Source organism: Pan paniscus, chromosome 19 (genome assembly GCF_029289425.2).
Source record: "Pan paniscus chromosome 19, NHGRI_mPanPan1-v2.0_pri, whole genome shotgun sequence".
NCBI lineage: Eukaryota > Metazoa > Chordata > Mammalia > Primates > Hominidae > Pan > Pan paniscus.
This window is the reverse complement of record NC_073268.2, coordinates 67815551-67839202: the sequence shown is the minus strand read 5'-3', so window position 1 is coordinate 67839202 and position 23652 is coordinate 67815551. Positions and strand designations below refer to the sequence as shown.

General features: G+C 43.5%; 1 protein-coding gene across 1 annotated transcript in view; it reads left to right on the top strand.

Moving 5' to 3' along the window:
* CA10 (carbonic anhydrase 10) overlaps positions 1-21951 on the top strand; it is a 534680-nt gene extending 512729 nt beyond the window's left edge. Inside the window, exons 6-9 of the mRNA XM_008970621.4 lie at positions 2994-3066; positions 16247-16401; positions 18618-18792; positions 20672-21951. Coding sequence (XP_008968869.1) covers positions 2994-3066; positions 16247-16401; positions 18618-18792; positions 20672-20694 — 426 coding nt within the window. The 3' untranslated portion in view covers positions 20695-21951. The remainder of the gene's footprint in view (positions 1-2993; positions 3067-16246; positions 16402-18617; positions 18793-20671) is intronic.
* The last annotated feature ends 1701 nt before the right edge of the window (positions 21952-23652 follow it).

The window sequence follows — 23652 nt, the reverse complement described above, 5'->3', positions numbered from 1 at the left end:
ATCTTACAGATGAGTAAAATTATTCAGAGAACCTTTGGCATTTCACCCAAGTTCATGTCGCTTATAACAGCCCAGCCAGGAGAGGATCCAAGTCTTCCCTGACTTTAATACTCATGAAAGAATGGCTTACTCATTCTATGCCTCTCCAATAGAGCTGGGAGAGAGCAAGTGAGGGCAAGAAGGGAGTACAGGACATTTTAAAACATTCTTCCCACACTCCCCACAACCCCATGCTACTCATAAGCACAGGGCAAATTCCTGTATCTCTTAATCAAGCCCTGATTATGGCATTGATAACCAATTTGTACATTCAACCTGGGCTGCACTCACTGTGAAGCCTGTAGATAGGTCACAATTGTCATGTGTGTCCAGGAGCTCACTTCCCCCTATGAGTTTCCCAGCACAAATCCTGCCTGCCCCAGCAATTCCTGTCCTTTGGAGAGTGTCTCGGCCTTGGTCCTGACTTTACCTCATGTGGCTGAAAACTTGAGTCAGTGACTGTCATTCTGGAAGCACAGGCACATGACAGCTGACAGAGTGACAGATACACTGGGAAGCCAACAACAAACTACTGGTGTGTTTCACAAGCTCCTACAGAAACGTTCATTCCTACCGAGCTCGTGACTAGCAGTTGGGGTTTGCAAGTCCTAGTTGCTTGCCCACAGGCTGTTGAAAGAAACTTAGGCTGTAGACCCTGAGGTCAGTGAAGGGATAATAACTAGCTCCTGCATCTTCTCAGGTCAGTTTAGCTCCTAGGAATGAAGCCATTCTTTCCTTGAGCAGACCTGAAACTTTCTTGCTAGATCTCAAAATAAGCCACAACATTTCTGTCTTCCCGCCATATAATCAACTCCCAGAAAATCAACTCCACCATGAGTTATTTAAGCTGTGACTGACCATTCACTCATCTCAAAACTCTGATGGAGCATGAGGTACTACAGGCCAGCCCTCTGCTAGGCACTGGTATCCAGAAGTAAGATGAACAAAGCTCTTGGTCCCTAAGGGTGCACAGCCTCTTGTAGTTGTCCTCCCCTCCTTCTGAACTCTCTGCCTTCCCTTCCCAGCAGGGTGGGCAGGAGTGGGATATGACAAGCCCCACATCCTGGTAGTTTAGCCCTAGAGTTATCACCCTGGCTAAAAGCTGAGCCGTAGAAACGTTGGAGTTACTGTCTAAAAGGAGATACTTGGTTATCTATGAGTTTTATTTATCTCTGTCCTCCACAAATCCCCCACCCTTGCTGTGACCACAGGGAACTGAGATTTGGCTGTAATTGCTGCTCAATCACACACCATTAACTTCCCACTTAAGCTCAGTTATACCAAGTACATATTTTATCCTCTCACCCACGCAGCCAACACACTAGAGCCCACAAATCATCTGTGTGCACTTTGGAAATTTTTCAATTATTTTTAATCAGCTCAAAATGGTCTGGTCCCAACGCAAGGGCTGACCAGACTCACCAGGTACCAGGAGCTCAAGGCACCCAGGAAGTAAGGTACATAACAGATTCCTTACCTGTCACGACAATATATTCCTAGCCATCTTTCTTTCATGGGGTGCATCAGCACCAGGAGCAGGCTTCAAGCTATCTTTTAAATGGCTGAAGAGGATGTCAAAGTAGATGTTGAATATAGCACTGAGGGGAGCAGCAGTATTCAATTTGGGACTTTTTCTATTTAGGGATGGACTTTTACCTCCACTGGGCATTGTCACTCACCAAGCTCCCTTTGGTGTGTGTCTCACCACAACACAGCCAGGAAACCGCAAAAAGGGAGACAGATGGAGGGAAAATAAACAGTCTGTGCTTTCTCCAAGCTAAAATTACCTGTTGCCTATCTAATAATAATAATCATCTGCTGCAATTTTTCCAAGCCTCAGATAAATCAGATTTAAAATGTTGATGTGTCACAACATCCGATTAGCCACTGAGACATAAATTACAGAGCAGAGCTAAGCAAGGTAGGAGAGAAATGACTAGGATGAACAATGGTACCCTGGAAAAGGCTGAGTAAACAGGTGTTTTTAAGAAAACTCTTTTCTTATGTAGGGCCACATCACAGTCTCATCAATGATGGTTCCCTACTGAAGCCCCTGGAAACCTGGTTTCTTCTCCCAAAGGAGGAATTTGAAGCTATAAGGGCATAGGCATAAAATGGGAACTGATCCCTGAACATCTGGTACAATGTTTGGCCCATAATAGACCCTCTGCAAATATTTGTTGGGTGGTGGGTGGGTGGGTGGGTGGCTGGCTGGCTGGCTGGCTGGCTGGCTGGCTGGATGGATGGATGGTTGATTGAATTACATGGCTTATGATATACTCAATTCATGCAATAATGAGCAGTGATACTTTTCAGTTTTTTTTTTTTTTCCATTTCCTTATACCTCTATTCTGGGTACTCTTTATGTCTCACTCTCTACCTAGATGAATTTCCTCTTCCTAACATGTCAGTCCCTACCTTGCTTAAAAGCCTGACATGATCTGGCCCCTGCCAATCTTTCTAGGCTCACTTCCTATCCTTCCCCATACCCTCAGCTCTAAGTACACTGAAGTCTTTGCACGAGCATGCCTGGTTCTCACTTCCCCATGTCCGTGTATGTACAGATTCTCTGTATGAAATGCTTTTCCTTGCCTTTCATCCCTTTTCACACTCTATCACCAGAACACTTTGTTAACTTCTACCCATCCTCTCAGACTCATGACTTAGATTCTCAGGTGGTGGCTGGTCTTCCTCCAACATCATTACACCAATGACTCAATCATAGCACTCTTCACACTATATGAGAACAGTTTGTTCACTTACCTGTCTTCCTCTCTAGACTGGGCTGTCCTTGAGAATAGGGACTCTGGCTTTGCTCTCTGAATTTGCAGTTGTCATTGTGTTTGGCTCATGGTAGATACTCCATAACTATGAATGAATAAGTGAATGTCACGGGGAGATGTTTGTCCTGCAAGAGTGATGCCCAGTCATTAATATTTTCTTTTCTCCTCCAGGTTTCTGATTCATCAAACCCATTTCTTAATCGAATGCTCAACAGAGATACTATCACAAGAATAACATATAAAAGTAAGTTTGGTTCAATTTCCTCTACAGCAACTATTCTATAAAGGTTAGACCTGCCTGAAGGCAGGAAGCCAGAACTAATGATCTCCATGGGCCCTTTTCAGTTTCATGATTCTGCAGTTCTGTAGAAAGTCACTCTGGAGATTAGGGTTTGGCTAAGCAGCAGCTCATTTCAAGCAGAAGTCCCTAGGGTGCCTTTGTCATCCATGCCTAAGGCGATAATGATTATGACTATGGTGGTCATCGTTATCCCACAGATTGGTAATGAGCCAGGGGACTCTGCTGGCTGACACACTCCACCATATCAGCTGGCCACAGTTGGGGCTTTACCAATTATGGGACTGAGAAAGCCCTCATCAGGTACTATGGATCCAATCGCAACATTTACAGAGGCCCTCAGCTAGACCAGTTCTCTGTGTGTGGCTGGGTCTCCTTTCCAGGCAGAGACAGGATAGCATCTCTCTTCAGCCACATGTGTGGCCCATGGATGTAGAGGACTCTGTCCAGTTTCCTTGGGTTTCCAGAGTGTTTTATCCCCAGACTCATTATGCAGAAAAGAGAGAACAGTACAAAGTTGAAGGAGGAAGGAAAAAGATGCTGCTGTCATCTCCAGCAATCCCAGAAGGTGCAGGATTTGGGAAAAGTTGGGTGAGACAGCACACACCCATAGATGAAAGAAATAATATGAGGAAAAAAAGATTGTCTTTACCTAATTAGGAGCGAGCAGGATACTGGGATTCAAGTCCTGGCTTTGTCCTTCATCAAGGAGTTTCCTCACTTTGACTCTGTCATTCATCTTATAAAGTAAAAAAGTTGAACTTCAAGTTTCTAAAGTCCTTCTAGGTCTGGGATTCTGAATCAAGCAATAGGTAAATAATGATTCTCACAAAAGTGAAAAACAGTTGGCAAACATCCAAGCACCCACATCCCCTTGGCATGCCCTTCACCAAGCCAGGAGCTCAGCTGTGTCTGCTGCTTCTATCTCCAATGGTGATGTGAAGAAAAAAAAATGAATGTGTACAGCTCTCACATTGGACTGCCAAGGGAGAGTATGGAGAATGCTTCACTCAGCCATTTACTCACTTATTCGACAAACATTTCCTGCATGCCTGCCCCATGACAGGCACCAAGCGAAGCTCCAGGGATGTAAAGATGGCCCAGACAGCAGCCCTACAACTACCACGTGCTCACTGCCAAGTCCCTCCCATCTGCAGAGGCTGGGAGACTGGTAGGGCTGAGGAATGAACCTGGAGAATCCCGCTCCACCTAGAGAGACATTGCCCAGAAGAATGAATTATGTTGTCTCCAAGCATATTCTGCCTTTTCTCATTAGTATTCTTATGGAGTCCTCTCTAAGCACACACTTAGATTGCTCAGCTAAGGGAGATATTTCTGTCTTGTGTGTAAATAGCACATTTATAACTGCCCATAAAAGATTATTATTCTTTTAACTTTTTTATTAAAAAAGCATGAAAATTAAATAAAATGTTTTCAAATAATCTTGGATTTGCAATTTAGAGACTGTGAAAATGCATGAAATCACACATTAAGCCCCAACACACAGTCTAACAGATTACCAGTTGCAGAGTCAATCATTAGAGGGACTTTCCTCCCCACCCCACCACCTACCCCCCAGCACTGGTCTGATTAATATTAAGTGATGTGGCTTGTGCCACCAAGGGAGGAGCAAGAGAGGGGAGGGAGAGGAAGGGGAGGCAGGGAAGAAAGAAAAGACAGATGGAAGGAAGGAAAGGAAGAAAGGGAGGGAGGGAAGGAAAAGCATTCCAAGTGTGGGGAGCCACATACACAAAACCTGGAGAGCACTGAAGGCCGGCGAAGAGTTCAGAGGGAGGAACTCTGTCTTCATCAGCTCTTCGTCTCAGTGCCTAAGATGAGGCATGCCCAATAAGCATTGGTGATGGCCTGGGTGAATAGAAGGATGAATGGCCTCTTTCAGGAGCTGTGACGGGGCAGAGGGAGTGGCAAGAAAGATGTTCTGGAGCCGGATCTTGAGCCATGTTAAGGTGTTTATGCAGAAGGCAGGCAGACATTTAAACACCCTTTTCACCTCTGAAGACACATTCCTAGAAATGCAAATAGAAGACAGCAGGAGCACCCTCTCCTTCTGACCCCCATACTCTACACCTCTCAGGGCCCAGGGAAAAGAAAGGGGAGCCAAAGCAAGATAAAGAGATCCTGGCCTGCATGGGGAAAGATAGCTGATTTAGGCCCCCTAATAACAGGAATTTTGTGCTCCTATAATCCAGCAGGGAGTAATTGAGGTGTCCGCTGTAGTGACCTTTGTCACATACCTGAAGGGAGCAGCACTGCAGGAATAATGATGGCCGATTCATGAGAATGACCCTGACACTGCTTTGCCCAGGACACTGTGGCAGAAAGGAATCGATTTGCGCAGCAGAAAAACCACAGCTCTCTTTTGTCCCTAGGGCAGCCAGAAGGTTAGCCCAGTGGCAGGCAGGGGAGTCTGGAGTAGGAGTCATTCACTAGAACACAGCCAGTGGGTGGGAAACATAAGACTGGAAGTCTCTCCCGAGGCTTTCCAACAGGCAGGAGGTTAGGCCAGCACTGGCCCATAAATTCAGGTTAAGATGAAGACAACTCAGGGGGCCCTATCAGGGTATCCTGCTTCTGTCCTTCTAAGTGTTCGAGAGACAGAAATCAACCCCCCGCCCCACCATTTCTACCATGCTACTGAGGGACACCTAACCTCCACCCCTGCCCATTCTACTGTTGCTACCCAGAACTGCACCCCAGCATAGCTTCAATTTGCTCTGCTCATTTAGATGCAGTATCCACTCTGCAACGTGCTGAGCCCCAGGAATATGGAGATGATGCTTACTGAGCACTTTCCACACACCAAGGTCTATGCTTTACATACAGGCTCCTTACCTAGTGCTCATGAAGTCCTTCAGAGCAGTATGATTGCCATCCCCAGTTTACAGATGGGAAAAATCAAGGCTTCAAGAGGTGAAGTCATTTGACCAATGACACCCATTTAATGGCTGTATCAGTCAGCAACTTTTGCGTAATAAACAAGCATTCAATGATAAGCATTGATTTCTTATTGCTCCCTCCTTGGGTTGGTAGGGGTGGCTCTGCTTCCAGCTACAGGTCTGCAAGTGAGCTGAAGCAGCTCAGCTCCACGTGACTCTCATTTTTCTAGGATCAAGATGATATCCAGGGCAAGTAGTTCTCATGGTAGAGGGAAGAAATAAGTGATGTGACTTAAGGCCTAGTCATGAAACTCACACACTCACTCTGTCCACTTCCAAGAGCCAAAGCAAGCCATATGGCCAAGCTCAACAAGAAAATCCTCCCAAGGAGATGAAGATGAGGAAGAAGTGAACATTTCCTGAAAAATATTCTTCCATAGTGGAAGAGCAAGTATCCAAATACAGGTCTTCCTGGGTACTGTTTCCTCTGCTTTTCCTTCCTATCATGCTTTCTCCCTAAGGAGGAAGGAAAGCTTAGCTCCAGGGTCTTAAAACTAATTGCAATGAAGATGTTTTCACATTCCATGAAACTTGTCAGCATGTTTTTCTCTTAATTCCAACTTTGGTTCAGTTTGAAGAAGCATCTTTTTGCTATTTGCATGTGCCTCCACTTGAAAGGGACATATACTAACCACAGAACTGATGGGAACTTTGGCAGTTCAAGTACATCCTGACCTAAGCTCTCTCCAACTCCTGCCTGGCCCTGAACATGGTACCTCCAGTGGAAATCAGTCATTCAGAGGGACACAGTGACATTGCCATTACTGACATATATAGTCACCAGAGAAGGCACAGAGATTAATTCTAGAGGGGGTCAGTCTTCTGAAAATCTGCCCCTTGAAGGTCATTGTAACAAAAAGCCAATCTAGGAATTTAAGCAGAGTGACATAATCTGTTGACAAAAGGATCGCCTCATTGCTTGGTTGAGAATAGACTACAAGGGGCAGAGTCCACAATAGAAGAGGATTGCAGCAACCCAAATAATGAGACGATGGCACTGACCATGACCGGGCTGATGGGGATTGGCAGGGAGATGGTGAGAAATAATTGGATATATTTTAAAGAAAAAGCCAAGAGGCCGGGCACAGTGGCTCACACCTGTAATCCCAGCACTTTGGGAGGCCGAGGCAGGTGGATCACGAGGTCAGGAGTTCAAGACCAGCCTGACCAACATGGTGAGACCCCATCCCTACTAAAAATACAAAAATTAGCTGGGATTGTGGCACGCGCCTGTAATTCCAGCTACTTGGGAGGCTGAGGCAGGAGAATCACTTGAACCCGGGAGGCGGAGGTGGCAGTGAGCTGAGATCGTACCATTGCACTCCAGCCTGGGCAACAAAGCAAGATTCTGTCTTAAAAAAAAAAAAAAAAAAAAAGCCAAGAAATGTACTGATATATCTGATAATATATCTGATGTTTTATGTGAGAGAAGGAGGGGAGTGAGGGATGACTGTAAGACTTTTAGCCTGAGCAACTGGAAAGAAGACATTTTCATCCACTGAGATGGGGAGACTGTGGATGAAGCGTATTCGTGGGTGAGAAGGAAATCAGAAATTTTGAACATGTTCAGCTTGAGATGTTTATAAGGTACCCAAGAAGAGGTGTGGAGTAGGCAGTTGGATATATGAGTCTGGATTTCAGGAGGGAGAACTGAAGATATAAATGTGGAAGACGTTGGCATCCAGATGGTGTTTAAACGTTGGTGAAATCCTGAGAGTAAGAATAAATAGAGAAGAGAGGCGGGACATGTCCTCACTTTTGAAAGAGCAACTCAAATCTCCATGACTTAGGATTGAAAATCACTTCTAAAGATATCTTTAAAATCCCACTCTGGAAGAGGCTCCCGCGTGGCTGCCTCATCAGCTCACTGAGGTGGTGCAGGGAGCTGCTGCACGCATGGAGGCAGCGGGGTGAAATCACAACATGGCAGCTGGAAGAGACACAGTCCATTTGCCCGGTTTGTAGGATTGGGCACAGAATGACCAGGAAAAAAAAGGGGGGGAACTGTGCAAAATCATTCTTTTGAGCCAGTTACAAAAAAAATCAATGCCAGGAAATTCATACAAGGAGGAAAGAGGGAGAATCTCGCCAAGAGGATTGGGAATTTTGGAAGCTAAATGCCATGCTGGTAAAGGCACCACACCCATGGGAGGCAGTGTGTTCTAGTGAAGAGAGATCTGGGCTCCTATCCTGGCTCTACCACTTCCTTTTGTTGCCTGACTTTAAGCAAGCTTCTACACACATCCCCGATCTGTAAGAGGAAGATATTAATGCTGACGCTGAGATGGTTGGCATGAGAATCAAACAAGGTAATGAGTCAAATGCCTGAACAATGAGTGGTATAAACTAGGTGTAACATGAACGTGTATTTCTAAGTTGTCTTAAGGTACCTGGCTATCAAATCCAGCTTCCCTCAGGGGAGGAGGCAGGTTGCTATGATGCCAAATAAAAATTATGTTGAAGGTAAATGCAATACAGGACACAGAGTCAACAGAATTTGCTTGTTTTAAATGAAACACCGCTCCTGTGCTTGAATCCATGCAGTGGATGGTGATGATTTAATGAGATTCTACTACTTTACTTTCCTTGCAAGCTTAGATTTCATATGTCTGAGTGAAACTTATAAAACACTCTAACTGGGACTGACAATGAAAAAAACTAGCCTGAACTAAATTCGGGCTGAATTTAGAAAGTCTTCTAAAGAAAACCCATTTTATTAAAGTCAAATTCCCCTTCAACAGACCGGGGGTTAAGACTGAAATCATGACATTGAAAAATAGATTTTCTGAATGGATTTTCTGGAGGAGATATTGGTAATTTACTTGAAGTATTTTAATTTTTTAATGTAGTGTATTGGAATAATGCTAATATCCCTCCATTTTTCTTGTGTTAATTAACTGGCATTAATTAACAGAATCCCAATTAAATAAAAGGTAGTATTCTTATTTTTATTATCTACCCAATTTCATTAAGCCAGCATTATTTTTTAAAAAGAGATTTTATGCTGTTTTCAAGTGGCTAAACTAGTGACCAATGAAGTGCAAAGAGGCTTCTTAAGTGGGTAAGAGGGAACAGTTATTAGAACACTGTGTATAAAACACTTTCCTCTAACATCCTAGGACAGTATTATTTTGGTAGCTTCATTCTCCTTCAGTGTCGCATGCCCCCATTCATTTAGTCCAATAAGAATCCAAAGGATCACAAATTTCAAATTTAAAAAGGTATGGTGGCTGGGCGTGTTGACTCACACTTATAATCCCAGCACTTTGGGAGGCTGAGATGGGCAGATCACCTGAAGTCAGGAGTTCAAGACCAGCCTGGCCACCATGGTGAAACCCTGTCTGTACCAAAAATACAAAAATTAGCTGGGCATGGTGGTGGGCACCTATAATCCCAGCTACTCGGGAGGCTGAGGCAGAACAGTCACTGAAACTTGGGAGGCGGAGGTTACAGTGAGCCAAGATCATGCCACTGCACTCCAGCCTGGGTGACAGAGCAAGACTCCATCTCAAATAAAAAATAAGGAAAAAAAAAGATATGGCTATTGTCTTAATGTATTTCCTCTAAGGAAATAAAACCACACCACTGAAGGCATCTGGAGGAGAGCTTTTAGATTCAGCGTTTTGACACGTGGCACAAGCCCTTTAAAGCATCTTTTTCAGTCTTACCTGTTTATAACTTTGCTTTACTTCCCCCAACCCCCAGATCTTCTATTCAGCTAAAAGATGAATGTGTAGGCAAGGACAGATCAACTTGGAACTGCCTTATACTTCTCAGTTCTTTGGGAAGTGTTTTATGCACCGCTCCTCAGAGGGACGTGGTGTTAAATGTGACGAAATATCACCAAGGAGTTTAAGCATATTGCTCCTGGTGCCTTTCTCTATGCTTAATTGAACTTGTACTTTCATTTCAAAGGAACGGCTTTGGAAATGTTTTCACAGAATGCGAAACGCAGCACACCACTTTCCATGTTGCAATCTAAGTAGTTACTCACGTCAGCAAGGAACAGAACAGGAGCAGCTTACCTCCATGAATCCAATTCTCAGAGGCCCCTTTTTTCATTTATTGTTTGTGTAAAACAAAATATCATATTACTTCATTCTTTAGTAATTGCCTTTTTTCATTTCAGTTGAATTTGCCTCAGATTACAAGAGGAAATGTCATTCTATATGAGAAAATTGCCAAATAGTTCCATATTGATCAGGAACAAGTCCAGTATTGATCTCTGAAACTGCCGTGCCTTGTTCTCATTGGAATAGTTCTCTTCAAATGGGAACTTCATAAGCAGGAAGCCGGGCAATATTAAATCTCATCAGTGGTCCACATGAGTAAGCACAATGCATTTAACAGAGGCTGCCTGTTAAATGCAGACTGAAAAAAAAAGTTCAGGCTGAGGGAAAGTTTCCCCCCACTCCCCCCAAGTGGTCCTAGGCATTTTATCATAGTGTACGTCTCCTACAAAAAGAAAAAGTCAGCTTGGGAGTTGTAACCATGACTAAGAACTCAGTATAAGATAAATCACAGGTTCATCAAGAACATGTCAAAAAACCAAAGGTTCAGCTGTCAACTTCTGCAGTCATTTGAAATAATAAAATTGGGTGATAAACTACACACATATATTCTACACTTATTGATTATTCAAGATCCAAGGGGTCCTCCTTTACTATAAAGATATAGCCAACACATACAAAATTACAACACTCTCATATAAAAATTTGACCCACCTAAGATAAATTTGGCTAACAAGCTTGTTTATGTTGAAAGATGGTTTTGGATCCATAGAATGTTTAATACCTGAAGATGCAATTTTCCAGGACTGTTTGGTATCCTCAAGTAAGAGGTTACATTCTTTTCCATGAAGGAAGAATGAGTTGCTGGCAAAGCTACCACTAGAACTCAGACTTGAATTAAGACTCTTGACTTGACATCTAGGATTTGCCCTTTATAAGCTATTTTCTCATATGACAGGTGATAGAGATATGAGAGAGAGAGAGAGAGGAGAGAGAGAGAGAGCTGAGAGAGAGAGAGAGAGAGAAAGAGGGGATAGGTAGAGAAACCTCTCTGCAAAACTATTCATGAAACTTTATTTGAACATCTGTCCTCACTTCCACCAATAAACATCCTTAAAGCAAGCAGAGACATGCATGATCACTCCCCCACTGGCCTCTGAGCTTCACCCCAAATTTGCATCTTTGTTCACAAACAACTCTGACCTCCTCTAGATCTTTGCCATCCTTACTCACGAATAGAGCCATGGAAGTTTAGAGAGGAGAATCGCCCTTCTGGTATATTGGTCCTCAGTCTACTTTCTGTCTATAATGCCCAGACGATAACGCTGACAAGAACCAAACAATGGTTTTCTGCTGGATGCTGCAAGGACAAGATAGTTTGTGACTAAAAACTAGTTCCTGGCCTAGTTAGCCCTGAAAACACCCCAGTGTGCCTTGACATTAGGGCTGAAAACTTCTGTTTTACTCATGTTCTTTTCTTGGGTCCCTCTGCTTCTGTCCTATCAAACATACAAAGCAAGCTTCAACAGAGAGAAAAGAAGATGCAGAAAGTTAGCCAGTGGCTTTCAAATCCCAATACCTAAAAGATAGACGCTGATTTAATGGCAGCCTCTGAGGTAGCATGCTGAGTCATGAAAACAAACATTACACGTTAAATGCACACTGACTCAGCAATGTAAATATGAAGGTACAGGAGTCTTTGGTATGGAAACATGGTAATAGCATAGGGAGATGGAAACAGGGCAGGCAATCTCACCCTGATGTCTTAGGGTGTGAGACATAGGGGGGAGATGGTAGGTAGCATGTATTTAAGCCAAGGATGCTGACTGGAGCCTCAGAGATGCTTCCCCTCATCTGATAAATGATGTCGTCTCTTCCTCCCTTGCTTTTGCCCAACACTGCCAGCAGGTAGAGCTGCTGAGCAGAAACCATTTCATTCGTTCATTCGAGCAGTGTTTACTAAACACCCAGTATGTGGTGGACTCATGCTGGCATTTGGGGGCTTAGAGATACAAGATGCAAACCCTTCCCCTGAAGGCTCACAGCTTAGCAGGGACAGTCAAATAGGCAAATAATGATTGACAAGCTAATTCAGTAAATACAGTGAAAAAGGAGGGCACTGGCCCAGCTGGGGAAGCCAGGGAGTCCTTGAGGAGAGGAGCAGTAGTTATTCCAGGGCAGGGTAGGAGGATGTGACAAACCTGGACCACACCTTATGCTAGGTGCTTGAAAAGCATGATCCTGTTTATTCCTCAAACAACCCCGTGAGCAAAGTACTCCAACCATCTGCTTATTGCAAATGTAGAAACTGAGGCTCAGAGGGTTACCTGTGGGTCCAAGGACACAGACAGTGAGCAGCAAAGTCAGCACTCCAACTGCGATGTGAGTCTAAAACTCACACTCTCCACTCTGGGTCTTTCCAAGTTCTGCTGTGTGAGGATATAAAAAGGGCAAAAGGTAGAGTATAAGTATTAACAAGATTTGCAGAAAGAACACAGTGGGGAGTGAAAATGTCAGGAGAGCAGAAGCTGCCTATGTCCTCTGATGACTGTTGCATCTTGGAGAGGGAGTGGACAAAGAGGGATCTCCTGGCAGGACCTCAGTGGATGGAGTCTGGGGTATCAGCACTACGGTGTTTTGGAAACCTGCTGTGTGTGATAAATCCCTGAGCATAACCTTTGACTCTTGCTCCTAGCCTACACTACACCTCGGCCCCCAATCTTTTCCACAAATATAGCTGCAGCACAAAGGCTGGTTACAGTCTCAAAGAAACAAAACATGTTCCTTTTCTTTACTCCAGTCATGCCTGGAATGCCTCTCTTTCTACTTCCCCCTTCACTCCTCCCCACCGCCCTGAATAAAATAAAATGCAATAATAACAGCATGCTAGAGTACCCAATGTGTTCCTCGTGCAAGCTTGGTTAAACAAATCACATTGACCTTTAACAAAAATGTGCCGAATGCTTCCTTCTCTTATTCAATATGTTAATCTTCAGGCCAAACCACCATCAGAGCAAGCCTCATTAAGTGCAAATCTGATCATGCTACTCCCTGGCTTCAAACCCTTCAGTGGTTCCGCATTGCCTCCGGATGAAGTCCAAACTCCCAGTAGCGCTGGGAAGACCTTCTGGTGTGGCCTGTGCTGACCCCACCAGCCACATTTCTCACAGCAGCCCTCCCTCCCCTTGCATCTCCACATCGCCCTGCACCTCACACTCCATATGTCCCCAAGTACACACCACTCCTTCCTTGACTCTTTTTCTAGCATTGCTCTGTCTACAGTGGCCTTGACACCCTACCCCATTCCCAGCTACAAACTGATCACCTCCTGCTGTTAAAGATGCAGTTCAAGTCAACTCCTCGATTCATTCCTTCCTGAGTCCCCCGCACCCTCGCCCCAGACAGAACTCACAGCCTCTCTCTGGGCCCAATGCAGATTTATGTCATTGTCTCTGTCATGCCTTCTGCATTCATTTAATTATTTCCTACTCATCTATACCTAGCTTAGTGCCTGACACATCTTAGGGACTTAAGAGGCAGTCAGAGACAAATGCTGATATCCAATGTTAACTTATTGGATTGGCCCCTGATGTAACCCCCAAGGTCCCTCACGTCGTGTGTGCCCTGGGCACTGTGGCCTTGTTATGGAAGCATCTGCCCAAACAGGCCATAGTGCAGACCCAGGCTGGCCATATTCCAATCACTGTCTCTCTCTTGAGCATGCCCTCGTTCCTTGGTGTTTTGACAGAAAGGTAGAAACGTTTAAATGAAAAGTGAAAGAAAGCCCTTCCTCCTAGGGTTGGTCTCCAAATCCAGCTTGATGAAGCTATCTTCCTCAGAGACTTTGGTGGATGGAACCTTGGAGGGGTTCCCTTACCCCATCAAGGGAGTAGGAGGCCAGGAAGGGCAGCTTTGAATGGAGTAGGCAAATTGTGATTGTATTTATATCATTCCAAACGATTGGCTCCATTGATTTGTTCACAATTTAATTGACAAAGCAACACTGAAATTCAAGTTCCCTTGGCAAAGATAACTCTTTCTTATTGGAGAAGGCTGAACGAGTAATTTCTAGAGGAAGAAATGGAGGAGAGGGCATCTTTGCCAAGGAAAATAAATTAGCAGCATTAATCAGTAGGTAAGTACAGGCAGGTCAAGGTGCACTTATTACTGTGACATTATAGCCTACTTATTTTTATTTTGCCATTTGTTATCTATCTCTCCAACTAGAATAAGGTCAAGGACTGCATCTATCTTGTTAATAGCTCTGTCCCCAGAGCTTAACACTGTGCCTAGCACAAAGGGGTTCTAGTGAATAATCGTTGAATGAAAAAATGACCTTGGTCTGGAGGTCGGAAGAGCTGAGTTCTAATTTCCACTTTGCAGTCACCAGCTAGCCCTGTGACCTTGGGCAGCCCACTTTGCCTCCCTGATCTTTAGTTTCTTGTCAGTGGAGGATGTTACTATCTGCCGGACTCATTTTATTGAGTCAATGTGAGGTTCCAGCCATATGTGAAAGTCTTCCTTTACCATATATGTGCACAATACTAAACTGAAGAGGTTCCCTCAACCCTTGAAGAATGAGTCCTTTCCCACTGGGAGTTAGACACATGGACGAGAGAACATGTGTGCATCACCATGGGGCTGGAGAGTCAGTCTCATCCCTCGGCCAGCCAGGCTTTGGGACCCTGCCATGTGTTCTCCAGGTCTCCTGGACTGGCCACAGTGATGGGTGCTCATGGTATGCCTGGGGATGTGATACCTCTGGAGATATAGATCTGGAATCACTGGGATGCAGAAGGCAAGTGAAGCCATGGATGTAGATGAGCTACTCTCAGATGAGAGGATAGAGTAAGAAAAGAAGGGAGCCTTGGACTGATCTTTGGGGAATTGCATCATTGAGAGAAGCAGGTAGAAGATCAGGAGACAGCAACAAAACCTGAGAGAGAATGTCCAGAAAATTGGGAATACTAAGTATGGTATTTTTGAAGCCAGCAGAAGAGAGCAATCACGTGCTAAAAGAAAGGAAGAAGGATCATGAAGAGGGGAGAAGAGGAGAGATACATTGCAATTAACTGATATTTTAAAACTCCAATACACACAATTTTATGAAAAATACAACCAATACATTGACTAAAAAAATTAACAGGAAACACACCAAAATGCTAATAGTAACAGTTTTAGATGACTGAAATTGTTTTTTCTTTTTTCCATATAGTCTGTGATGTACTTATGTCATTTTTACCATTGAATTACTATATTTAGTAATAGAAGATATATGGGTATGAATACCTCAAATGGGTGTAAGAGAAAAGGCTATCTGCATAGACCTGAGAGAGAGAAAAATACACACACACACACACACACACACACACACACACACACACAATAATCAGTTGTTGAGCTTAACCATAGAATCTCATGGTAGGATTTGGCCTGATTTACTTTTCTATCTAAAAGTATTTTCTTATTGTCGTTTTAAGTGAGAATGGTCACCAGGTGAATTTCAACAGGTCTAGAAGCTTTAATTGTCCATCTCATGATACCTGTAATGCCTAGGAGTCCAGATCTCAGGGACTAGAATCAAGGACTCCTCAAACAATCCCTGTGGTAGAACGCATTGTTTACAGCTCACCAATGCTCAGGGCCCCATCCTGTGGAAGGAATGTGCTTCCTCGCATCCCCAACATCAGCCTTAACCATGTGACTTCTTTGGCTACCAAAACATGAGCACAAGTGATGTGTGCCACTTCTGGGATGGAAGTTTTAAGAACCAACACACATTCGCCATGCTTTCGCTTCTGTCACTGTGATCCGCACAGGTTCAGGTGTTTACTGCTCTAAGAGTCTAGGTCCCAAAGCATGGACAATGACATGGAGGGAAGCCTCAGCCAACCTGGAATGATCATGTGTGTGAGCAAGAAATACATTCTTATTGCTTAAAACAACCGAGATTTGGGGGACAACTGCTTGTTACTGCAGCCTGTTCTGACAGATAGAGTCTTCTGGAATTCCAAAAGAAAAATATATATATATATCTGTGTGTGTATATATGTATGTATATGTATTATGTATATGTATTATGTATATGTATGTATGTATGTCAGCAATACCATCCCTTTCTCAAGAAACCTAATTTTTAAGTCTTCTTTCCTTCTCTAGATGATGCATATTTACTACAGGGGCTTAATATAGAGGAACTATATCCAGAGACCTCTAGTTTCATCACTTACGATGGGTCGATGACTATCCCACCCTGCTATGAGACAGCAAGTTGGATCATAATGAACAAACCTGTCTATATAACCAGGATGCAGGTGAGTTTCTCTCTGGTCATTTAGCTAATGGAGAAGAATGATGTTAAAAAAAAATCACTGAAATGTGGAGTGCCTATTATAATAGTTTACTAGGACCACTATAACAAAGTCCCACAAACTGGGTAGTTTAAACTAACACAAACTTATCGCCTCAGAGTTCTGGAGACTAGAAGTCCAAGATCAAGGTGTCAGCAGCGTTGCTTCCTTCAGCAGAATGTGAGGAAGAATCTGTTCCATGCCTCTCCCCTAGCTTCTAGTGGTTTGCTGACAATCTTTGGCGTGCTTTGGCATTTAAAAGCACCACCCCAAGCTCTACCTCCATCTTTTTTTTTTTTTTCTTTTTTGAGATGGAGTCTCGCTCTTGTCACCCAGGCTGGAGTGCAGTGGCGTGATCTTGGCTCACTGCAACCTCCACCTCCTGGGTTCAAGCGATTCTTGTGCCTCAGCCTCCAGAGTAGCTGGGATTACAGACACATGCCACCATGCCCGGCTAATTTTTATACTTTTAGTAGAGATGGGGTTTCATCATGTTGGCCAGGCTGGTCTTGAACTCCTGACCTCAGGTAATCCATTTGCCTCGACCTCCCAAAGTGCTGGGATTACAGGCGTGAGCCACCACACCCAGCCTCTACCTCCATCTTTATAAGGTGTTCTCCCTGTGTCTGAGGCTCTGTGTCCAAATTTCCCCTTTTTATAAAGACACCTTCTGTATTCCATTAAAGCCTAACCCCAATAAGCTTGTCTTAGCTCATTCCATCTGCAATGACTTTTTCCAAATAAGGTCACATTCTGAGCAACTAGGGGTTACCAGTACCTTCAGCTTATGAATTTCAGGGGTACACGATTCAACCCATATGCCTGGGTTTAAAGAGCCAGCATCCAAAAGGCTTAGCCTGAGCTAATTATAGAAGCATCTCACCTGTCTCAGTGGGAAAAGATAGCCATTAATTCCCAGAGTGTATTCTACAACTACAGTGTTCAGAAAGCAAGCAAGCAAAATGGAAGATGTCATCATGCATTTGAAAAAGTTGGGTTTTAAAAAGTTAAATAGATTCCATTGTTGAAGGATTTCTGGGGTCCTTCTTAAATGCTAATATATGTGTCCGTCTTCAAGAGGAAGTGGTATGATATGTAGTATTTGGCACACATATTTGAATATGCGGTTTTTTTTTTTTTTTTTTTGGATCATCTCACAGAGTTAGTACTCATCAGAACTGGATGGGGGGCAGATGGGTCCTCCTGTGTGAGCTTGGCTACACGGCTTATTGTGCTCTTCAGGCCTGTCACCCACCTCTATGAAATGAACACTCCTCTTCTTTATTGAGAGGGGGATAAATTAGATGAGTTTGCTCCAGCTCTGACATTCTACGACTGTGGGAGTCTATAACAAATTAAAGGAGAGATGAGCAAAGGAAGCAGAAGCCAATATCCTTGATGGGATATGTGTTCCCACCTGACCACCATTTGAACAATTTGAAGTTCCTTAACCTATCTGTATTGATTGGGACCCACTGGGTGACAGGCAACAGTAACTCCCCACTTAAGCTTAGAAAAAGCATTCATTTGAGAGCTACGAGGGCATCTTAGAGAATTTAAAATCAGAAATTGACATCAGAAATTCACTGAAATGGGAACCCCAGAAGTGCTTTCTCTCTGTTGTCCTCTTCTCACCACACATTCACTTCATTCTTCTCTCCTGCTAGAGACCGTCTTCTTTTGCCTCACAGTCCTGTGGCAGAACATGGCTGTAAACAGTCCAGCTACCTGGCCCTCATAGTCTCACAGAAAAGAAACCAAACTGGTCCAGCTTAGTTTAGCTCTGACCCATGGACCAATCACTATGATCCACGTAATACCATGTGGGAGTCATGGAATTATTGAACCAAAGAGTATCAAAGAAAGAAAGAACCTTAGAGAAACCTAACCAGATTTGCTCCTTTTTTGGATGCTGCATTTGAGGGTGAGAGAGCGCAAGTGACTTGTTCAGAGGCATACACAAGCTAGTAAGCTAGAAGAAAGGCTGGCTTCATGTGTGGAGGTATAATGGGCCTTCAGCTCAACTGAACCCATGGAAAAAAGGGACTCTGTGGGGCTTATACAGCCCTTTCCTCATACAGCCAATACCACCTAGCTTGGCCAGAGTCTCTGTGGTCTTATTTCTTCCCTAGTGCATTTAAGAGGATGGTTGGATCTCACAGCCACTTCTCTCTCCTCAGATGCATTCCTTGCGCCTGCTCAGCCAGAACCAGCCATCTCAGATCTTTCTGAGCATGAGTGACAACTTCAGGCCTGTCCAGCCACTCAACAACCGCTGCATCCGCACCAATATCAACTTCAGTTTACAGGGGAAGGACTGTCCAAACAATCGAGCCCAGAAGCTTCAGTATAGAGGTGGGTTTGGTGGCTCAGAGAGTGGAGGATCTAGGCTAGAGCTCAGTCTTTCTGCTTAGACCTGTTCTTAAAGGCCTGGCATTATCTTCCATTATAGGAATGATGACTGTAAATGACAATAGCCATCACACTCCATTTGCATGGTGATGAAGGTCTAAAGTTTTGATATATGTGATATAGATACCTGTATGAATGCATCTAGGTAGGTTAGGTAGGTAGGTAAGTAAGTGGACGGATGGATGGATGGATGGACGGTAGGTAGATGGCAAGGTGTAGAGGTTTGATATATGTGAGATATATATATATATGTAACCTTTAAACACATATGTCAAACCTTTAAAACCCCTGTAGATCAGGCAAGACAGCTTCTTTTTATTGCCATTTTTCAGAAGAGCCCAGAAAGGCTGATGTTGCCAAGGTTATCTGTTAGAACAGGATGGTGAAAAGCATTAGAGCTTTTAAGTATATGGAAGAAAGACCCGCTTTCCCCTAGAAGATGAACAAATACTCTAAAGGGCAGGCCATTAGAATCCAATGGGGTAATTTGTGAGTGTATCTTTGCCCAGCGCTATGTCCCTAGAAATGGTTATTATTCCCACTAAAGGGGACATTTAAGTCGACATCTGCCTCCTGTAACTCTGTGGTCCACACCCAGCCCTCTCTCTCTTCCCTTCTGCTTACTACTAAACATCTGCTAATCATTGTGGTAAACACTCAGTGTGGAAAGAAAGATGGAGGAAGGATGGGGTCTTGGAGAGCCCTGGACTGGAAATCAGGACACCCAAGTTCTGGGCCTAGTTCTAACAAGCTGTGCAAACCCAGCCACATTGTTTACCCCCTAGACCTGGCTTCTTCGTGACAGTTCCTATGCCATCTACTTCACAGCTTGTTAAAGGAAGCAAACAAGAGCCTGGATAGGGAAGCCCTTTGTAGCAATAACATGCTCCCCAAATAGGAGGGCTGTGGTTATTACCAGACAGCTTTTAGAAGCAGCCTCCACCACTACTCCTTGATCCTCCACTTCATTCCTCCTACTTCCCCCATGTTCCCTTCTTTTTTCTCTCTCAGATACACTTGCATGCCCAAACTACATATTTTCCACACCCTTCCAGCTGGAACTACCAGAAAAGTAAATACCTAACTCATTCATTGCTTCTTCTCTTTAGTCAAAACCCCTGTATTGTGTTCCTACCATGTGTCAGTTAGCTGGGTGATGGGTGACAGATAAGACACCTATCCAAACAGAGCATATGGTCTACAACAGGAGTCTACACACTTTTTCTATAAAGGACAGAGAGTAAATATGTTAAGTTTTGAAGCCATAAAATCTCTATGGCACTCTGACATTGTAGTATGAAATCAGCCATTGATAATATCTAAATGAATGGATATGGCTGTGTTCCAATAAAACTTTATTTATAAAAACAGGTATTGTGCTGGATTAGATCTGTGGACTGTTGTTTTTCCATCCCTGGCCTAGAGCAGTGTCATCCACTAGGACTTTCTGTGGTAATGGGAATGTTTTCATGATAGGTTGATGACTATCCTGCACTGCCCAATATAGCAGCTACTAGCCATATGTGGCTATTGAACATTGGATGGGTGACTAGTACAATGATGCAACTAATTTTTTATTTTAATTAATTTAAATTTATAGTAGCCACATATGGCAGCTAGTGGCCACCATATTGGTCAGTATAGGCCTAGAAGGTCATGGAGAATTGGAAGGGAGTAGTTGGAATGCATATAAGTAAGTAGGCATTTACAAAACAGTCCCTTCCCCTCTGGAGGAATTCTCTAAAACTGTGTGCAAATTAATTGAGTATGCCTCGTTTTATGTTGTATGTGTGATTTTTTTTTTCTTTCTCTTTCTTTGCAGTAAATGAATGGCTCCTCAAGTAGGGAACAAAGCCAAGAAGAATCCCACCTCAGTGAAATGCTACAACTGTGAATTGACGTAACCTAGAATGTCCCCCTTCTTGCTTCTCTCTCCTTCTTTCCCCCAAGCCTCATTCATTCTTGGGATTGGCCCTTTCTTCATGAAAAGTGTCTGCAAAACCATGGCAGAGGAATACATCTCTCACACATACAAACACACACACAAGCACTTGCACATACATACAAACACATGCAAACATACCTACACACACACACTCTCTTACAACCTCCATCATGGGAAGTCAAGTTTCAGAAACAAAAGTCTCATTCACAAGAGGTCTTAGAAGAAAATAACCAGTTAACCTGATTACAATTTTGATAACGTTTTCCTGAACTAATAAATCTACCCAATGAGACTTTTCAGCCTTTGTACATACAAAATTCTTCCAAAAGAGAGAGGAGAAAATACAGCTCTGATGGCATCAAACAGACTTTGCATCAAGTAATTTCAGATAGTGTCCTAGGATCCTTTGAGGGTGCTGGTAGCAGGTGAGCAGGACAAAGTTGACCAAGGACACTTATTTCTAGATTATGATTCTTCTGTTTACTCAACAATTTAAAAAGAAAAAAAGGACAGACATTGAAGAGCTACACATTGTATATATATCACCACAGACTATAAGGAAATGGAATTATTTCCCTCTTTGTCACATATCTGTAGTAGGATTTGCCAAGATCAGAAATGATCCATTTGCTGTTTCTTGTTTTCCAAAGGTCATACATTGTGTTTGGTTATTGTTACCAGCTCAATAAATGTGTTTAACGAGTTAATTTCATTTTTCTGGCTTTAGTCTGTTCTCCTTCCTTACAGGCTAAGCCCTGGCTCCATGCAACCGCATTCTTTGATCTCACTTGTTCCTTCATCTACATGTTTTGTTCATTTGCAGCCAGTTTTTACTGAGTTTGTGGCAATCAGGAATGCATTTGCTAAGCAAGTATGACTTTAATTCCACTCCATGGCTCGATCATTCACATGAGGTGAGCTTCAGCCTGAGATAGCAGGCGACAGACTTGTGTTTCAAAACTGCCATGCCCCCCTGTGATGCTCCTGTGAAGGAATGCACTTTGCCTTGTAAGTTCCTGGGAAAGGGGTATCTTTTCTCTCCAGGTGCAGCCAGATCTCACAAAGTACAAAACGAATGCCTTTCTTTTCTTGTTTATAATGGTCACTCACTGTGTTTGGTTACTGTCAAGAAATCAATAAATGTGTTTAACAAGTTACCCAGTACCCATGTCTGGCTTTACTGAGAAAGAGGATGCTCCCTGCTGAAGTCTCTGAGTCCTGCTGGGTGCAGGAGCAATTGCATACGGGGCTGGAAGGGCATCCAGAACAACGTGTCTAGCCATTCCCAGAGCCAGGTAATTAATACCCTGTTGAGAAAACATATAGGCTTAGCTCCTGGAAGAGAACACTTGGATGTTTGTTCAGTGGCCAAATTAAAAATAACTTTCATCTCTCCTTTCTGTCACACTCTCCTGGAAGGGGGAGAGCGCAGGCAAGGAGAGTCTGTGCAAATGAGAACATTCCCAAGCATATGAAAAACTTCAGCCTAGTGACTAGATGGATTGACAATGAAAAATTCAAAACACCCAGTTATTTCATATTCAAAATAATATACTTAACTGGATTTTATCTTTTACTTTTTGCATCAATGTCAGACACACGGCAGCCTTAGCTATGATGGCATCTAGACCTATTTCTGAGCAACCTTATTTTTCCAGAGAACCAAATATTCACAAAAGTTTAGGGTAAGCAGGTGGCAATCTTTACATGGCTTGCTGCTGCTTCTGAGGTAGAATCTTCCTTATCCTGCAATGGCAGGCAGCGATATAGTATAACAGCTGAAGAATATGGATGGTAAATCAACTTTACTCTGCCTCTTGCCTGCTGTGTGACCCTAGGCAAGTTGCTTTACTTCTCTATCTGTACGTTGGGGAGGTTAATAATTGCCTCTATGAGTTATGAGGCTTAAACACTATGTAGTTACTTAAAGCAGCCTGCACAATACCTGCAATGACCGTTCTATAAATGGTACCAATAGCAGAGCATTTGTACGACCTGCCTATTAAAAGTTTATCTGAGTCATACCATGCCTTCCTTTACAGGGCGGTGGTAGCATCAATCACAACAAGGACACCAGAGTGACAGCAAACGAAAGCAATAGATACCCAGCAGACTGCACATAGATAAATGCCTACGATGTGTTGAGGAAGAGAAGGAGAAGCACGAGCAAGGAAGGCAGGCAGGCAACTGGGTTTCTAGGCCCCACCCCATCACAGCATCCTCTCTGACACTGGGCAAGTCAACTCCCCTCCCTGGGGCTGAGTCCTTATCGACAAATGATTTGGACAAGATGACCTCCCCTGGCCTTTCCACTCTTAATTCCCCAACTGTGCCTCTCATTCAGTTCTTTAGTCCAGTGAGAACAAAGAAAAACCCAGTCTCTCACTCCTAGGGCCCCTAGGCATAGGCAGACTTTCACCTTGACCAAACAGGACTCAAAATGGGGCAAACTGGCTCCTGTCTCTGACTTTCTGGGCCAGTCCTAAATGCCCCTTTCTCCATACTCACTAGGTTTCCCAAACTAGAAAAAGAAAACATAGTCACTTTGCCCTCACAATATGTGGGAGTAATAAAAAGACTAGCTAGATTAGTACCTCTCAAAAAAAAAAAAAAAAAGGTGGTAGTTTTTAAAGTACCAAAGAGCCCCTGGACTTCCTGAGCACCCATGGGCTGTAAAATCTATTGATGTATTCTTGTTCTTTGGTGTCTTCATCTAGGACTTTGGTCTGATCTGGGTCTTGATCTCTTCAACATCACTAATCATCAGGGAAATGCAAATCAAAACTACAATGAGATACCTCCTCATACCTGTTGAAGACATCAAGGAACAAAAATACATTAATCAATTTTGCAGTCCA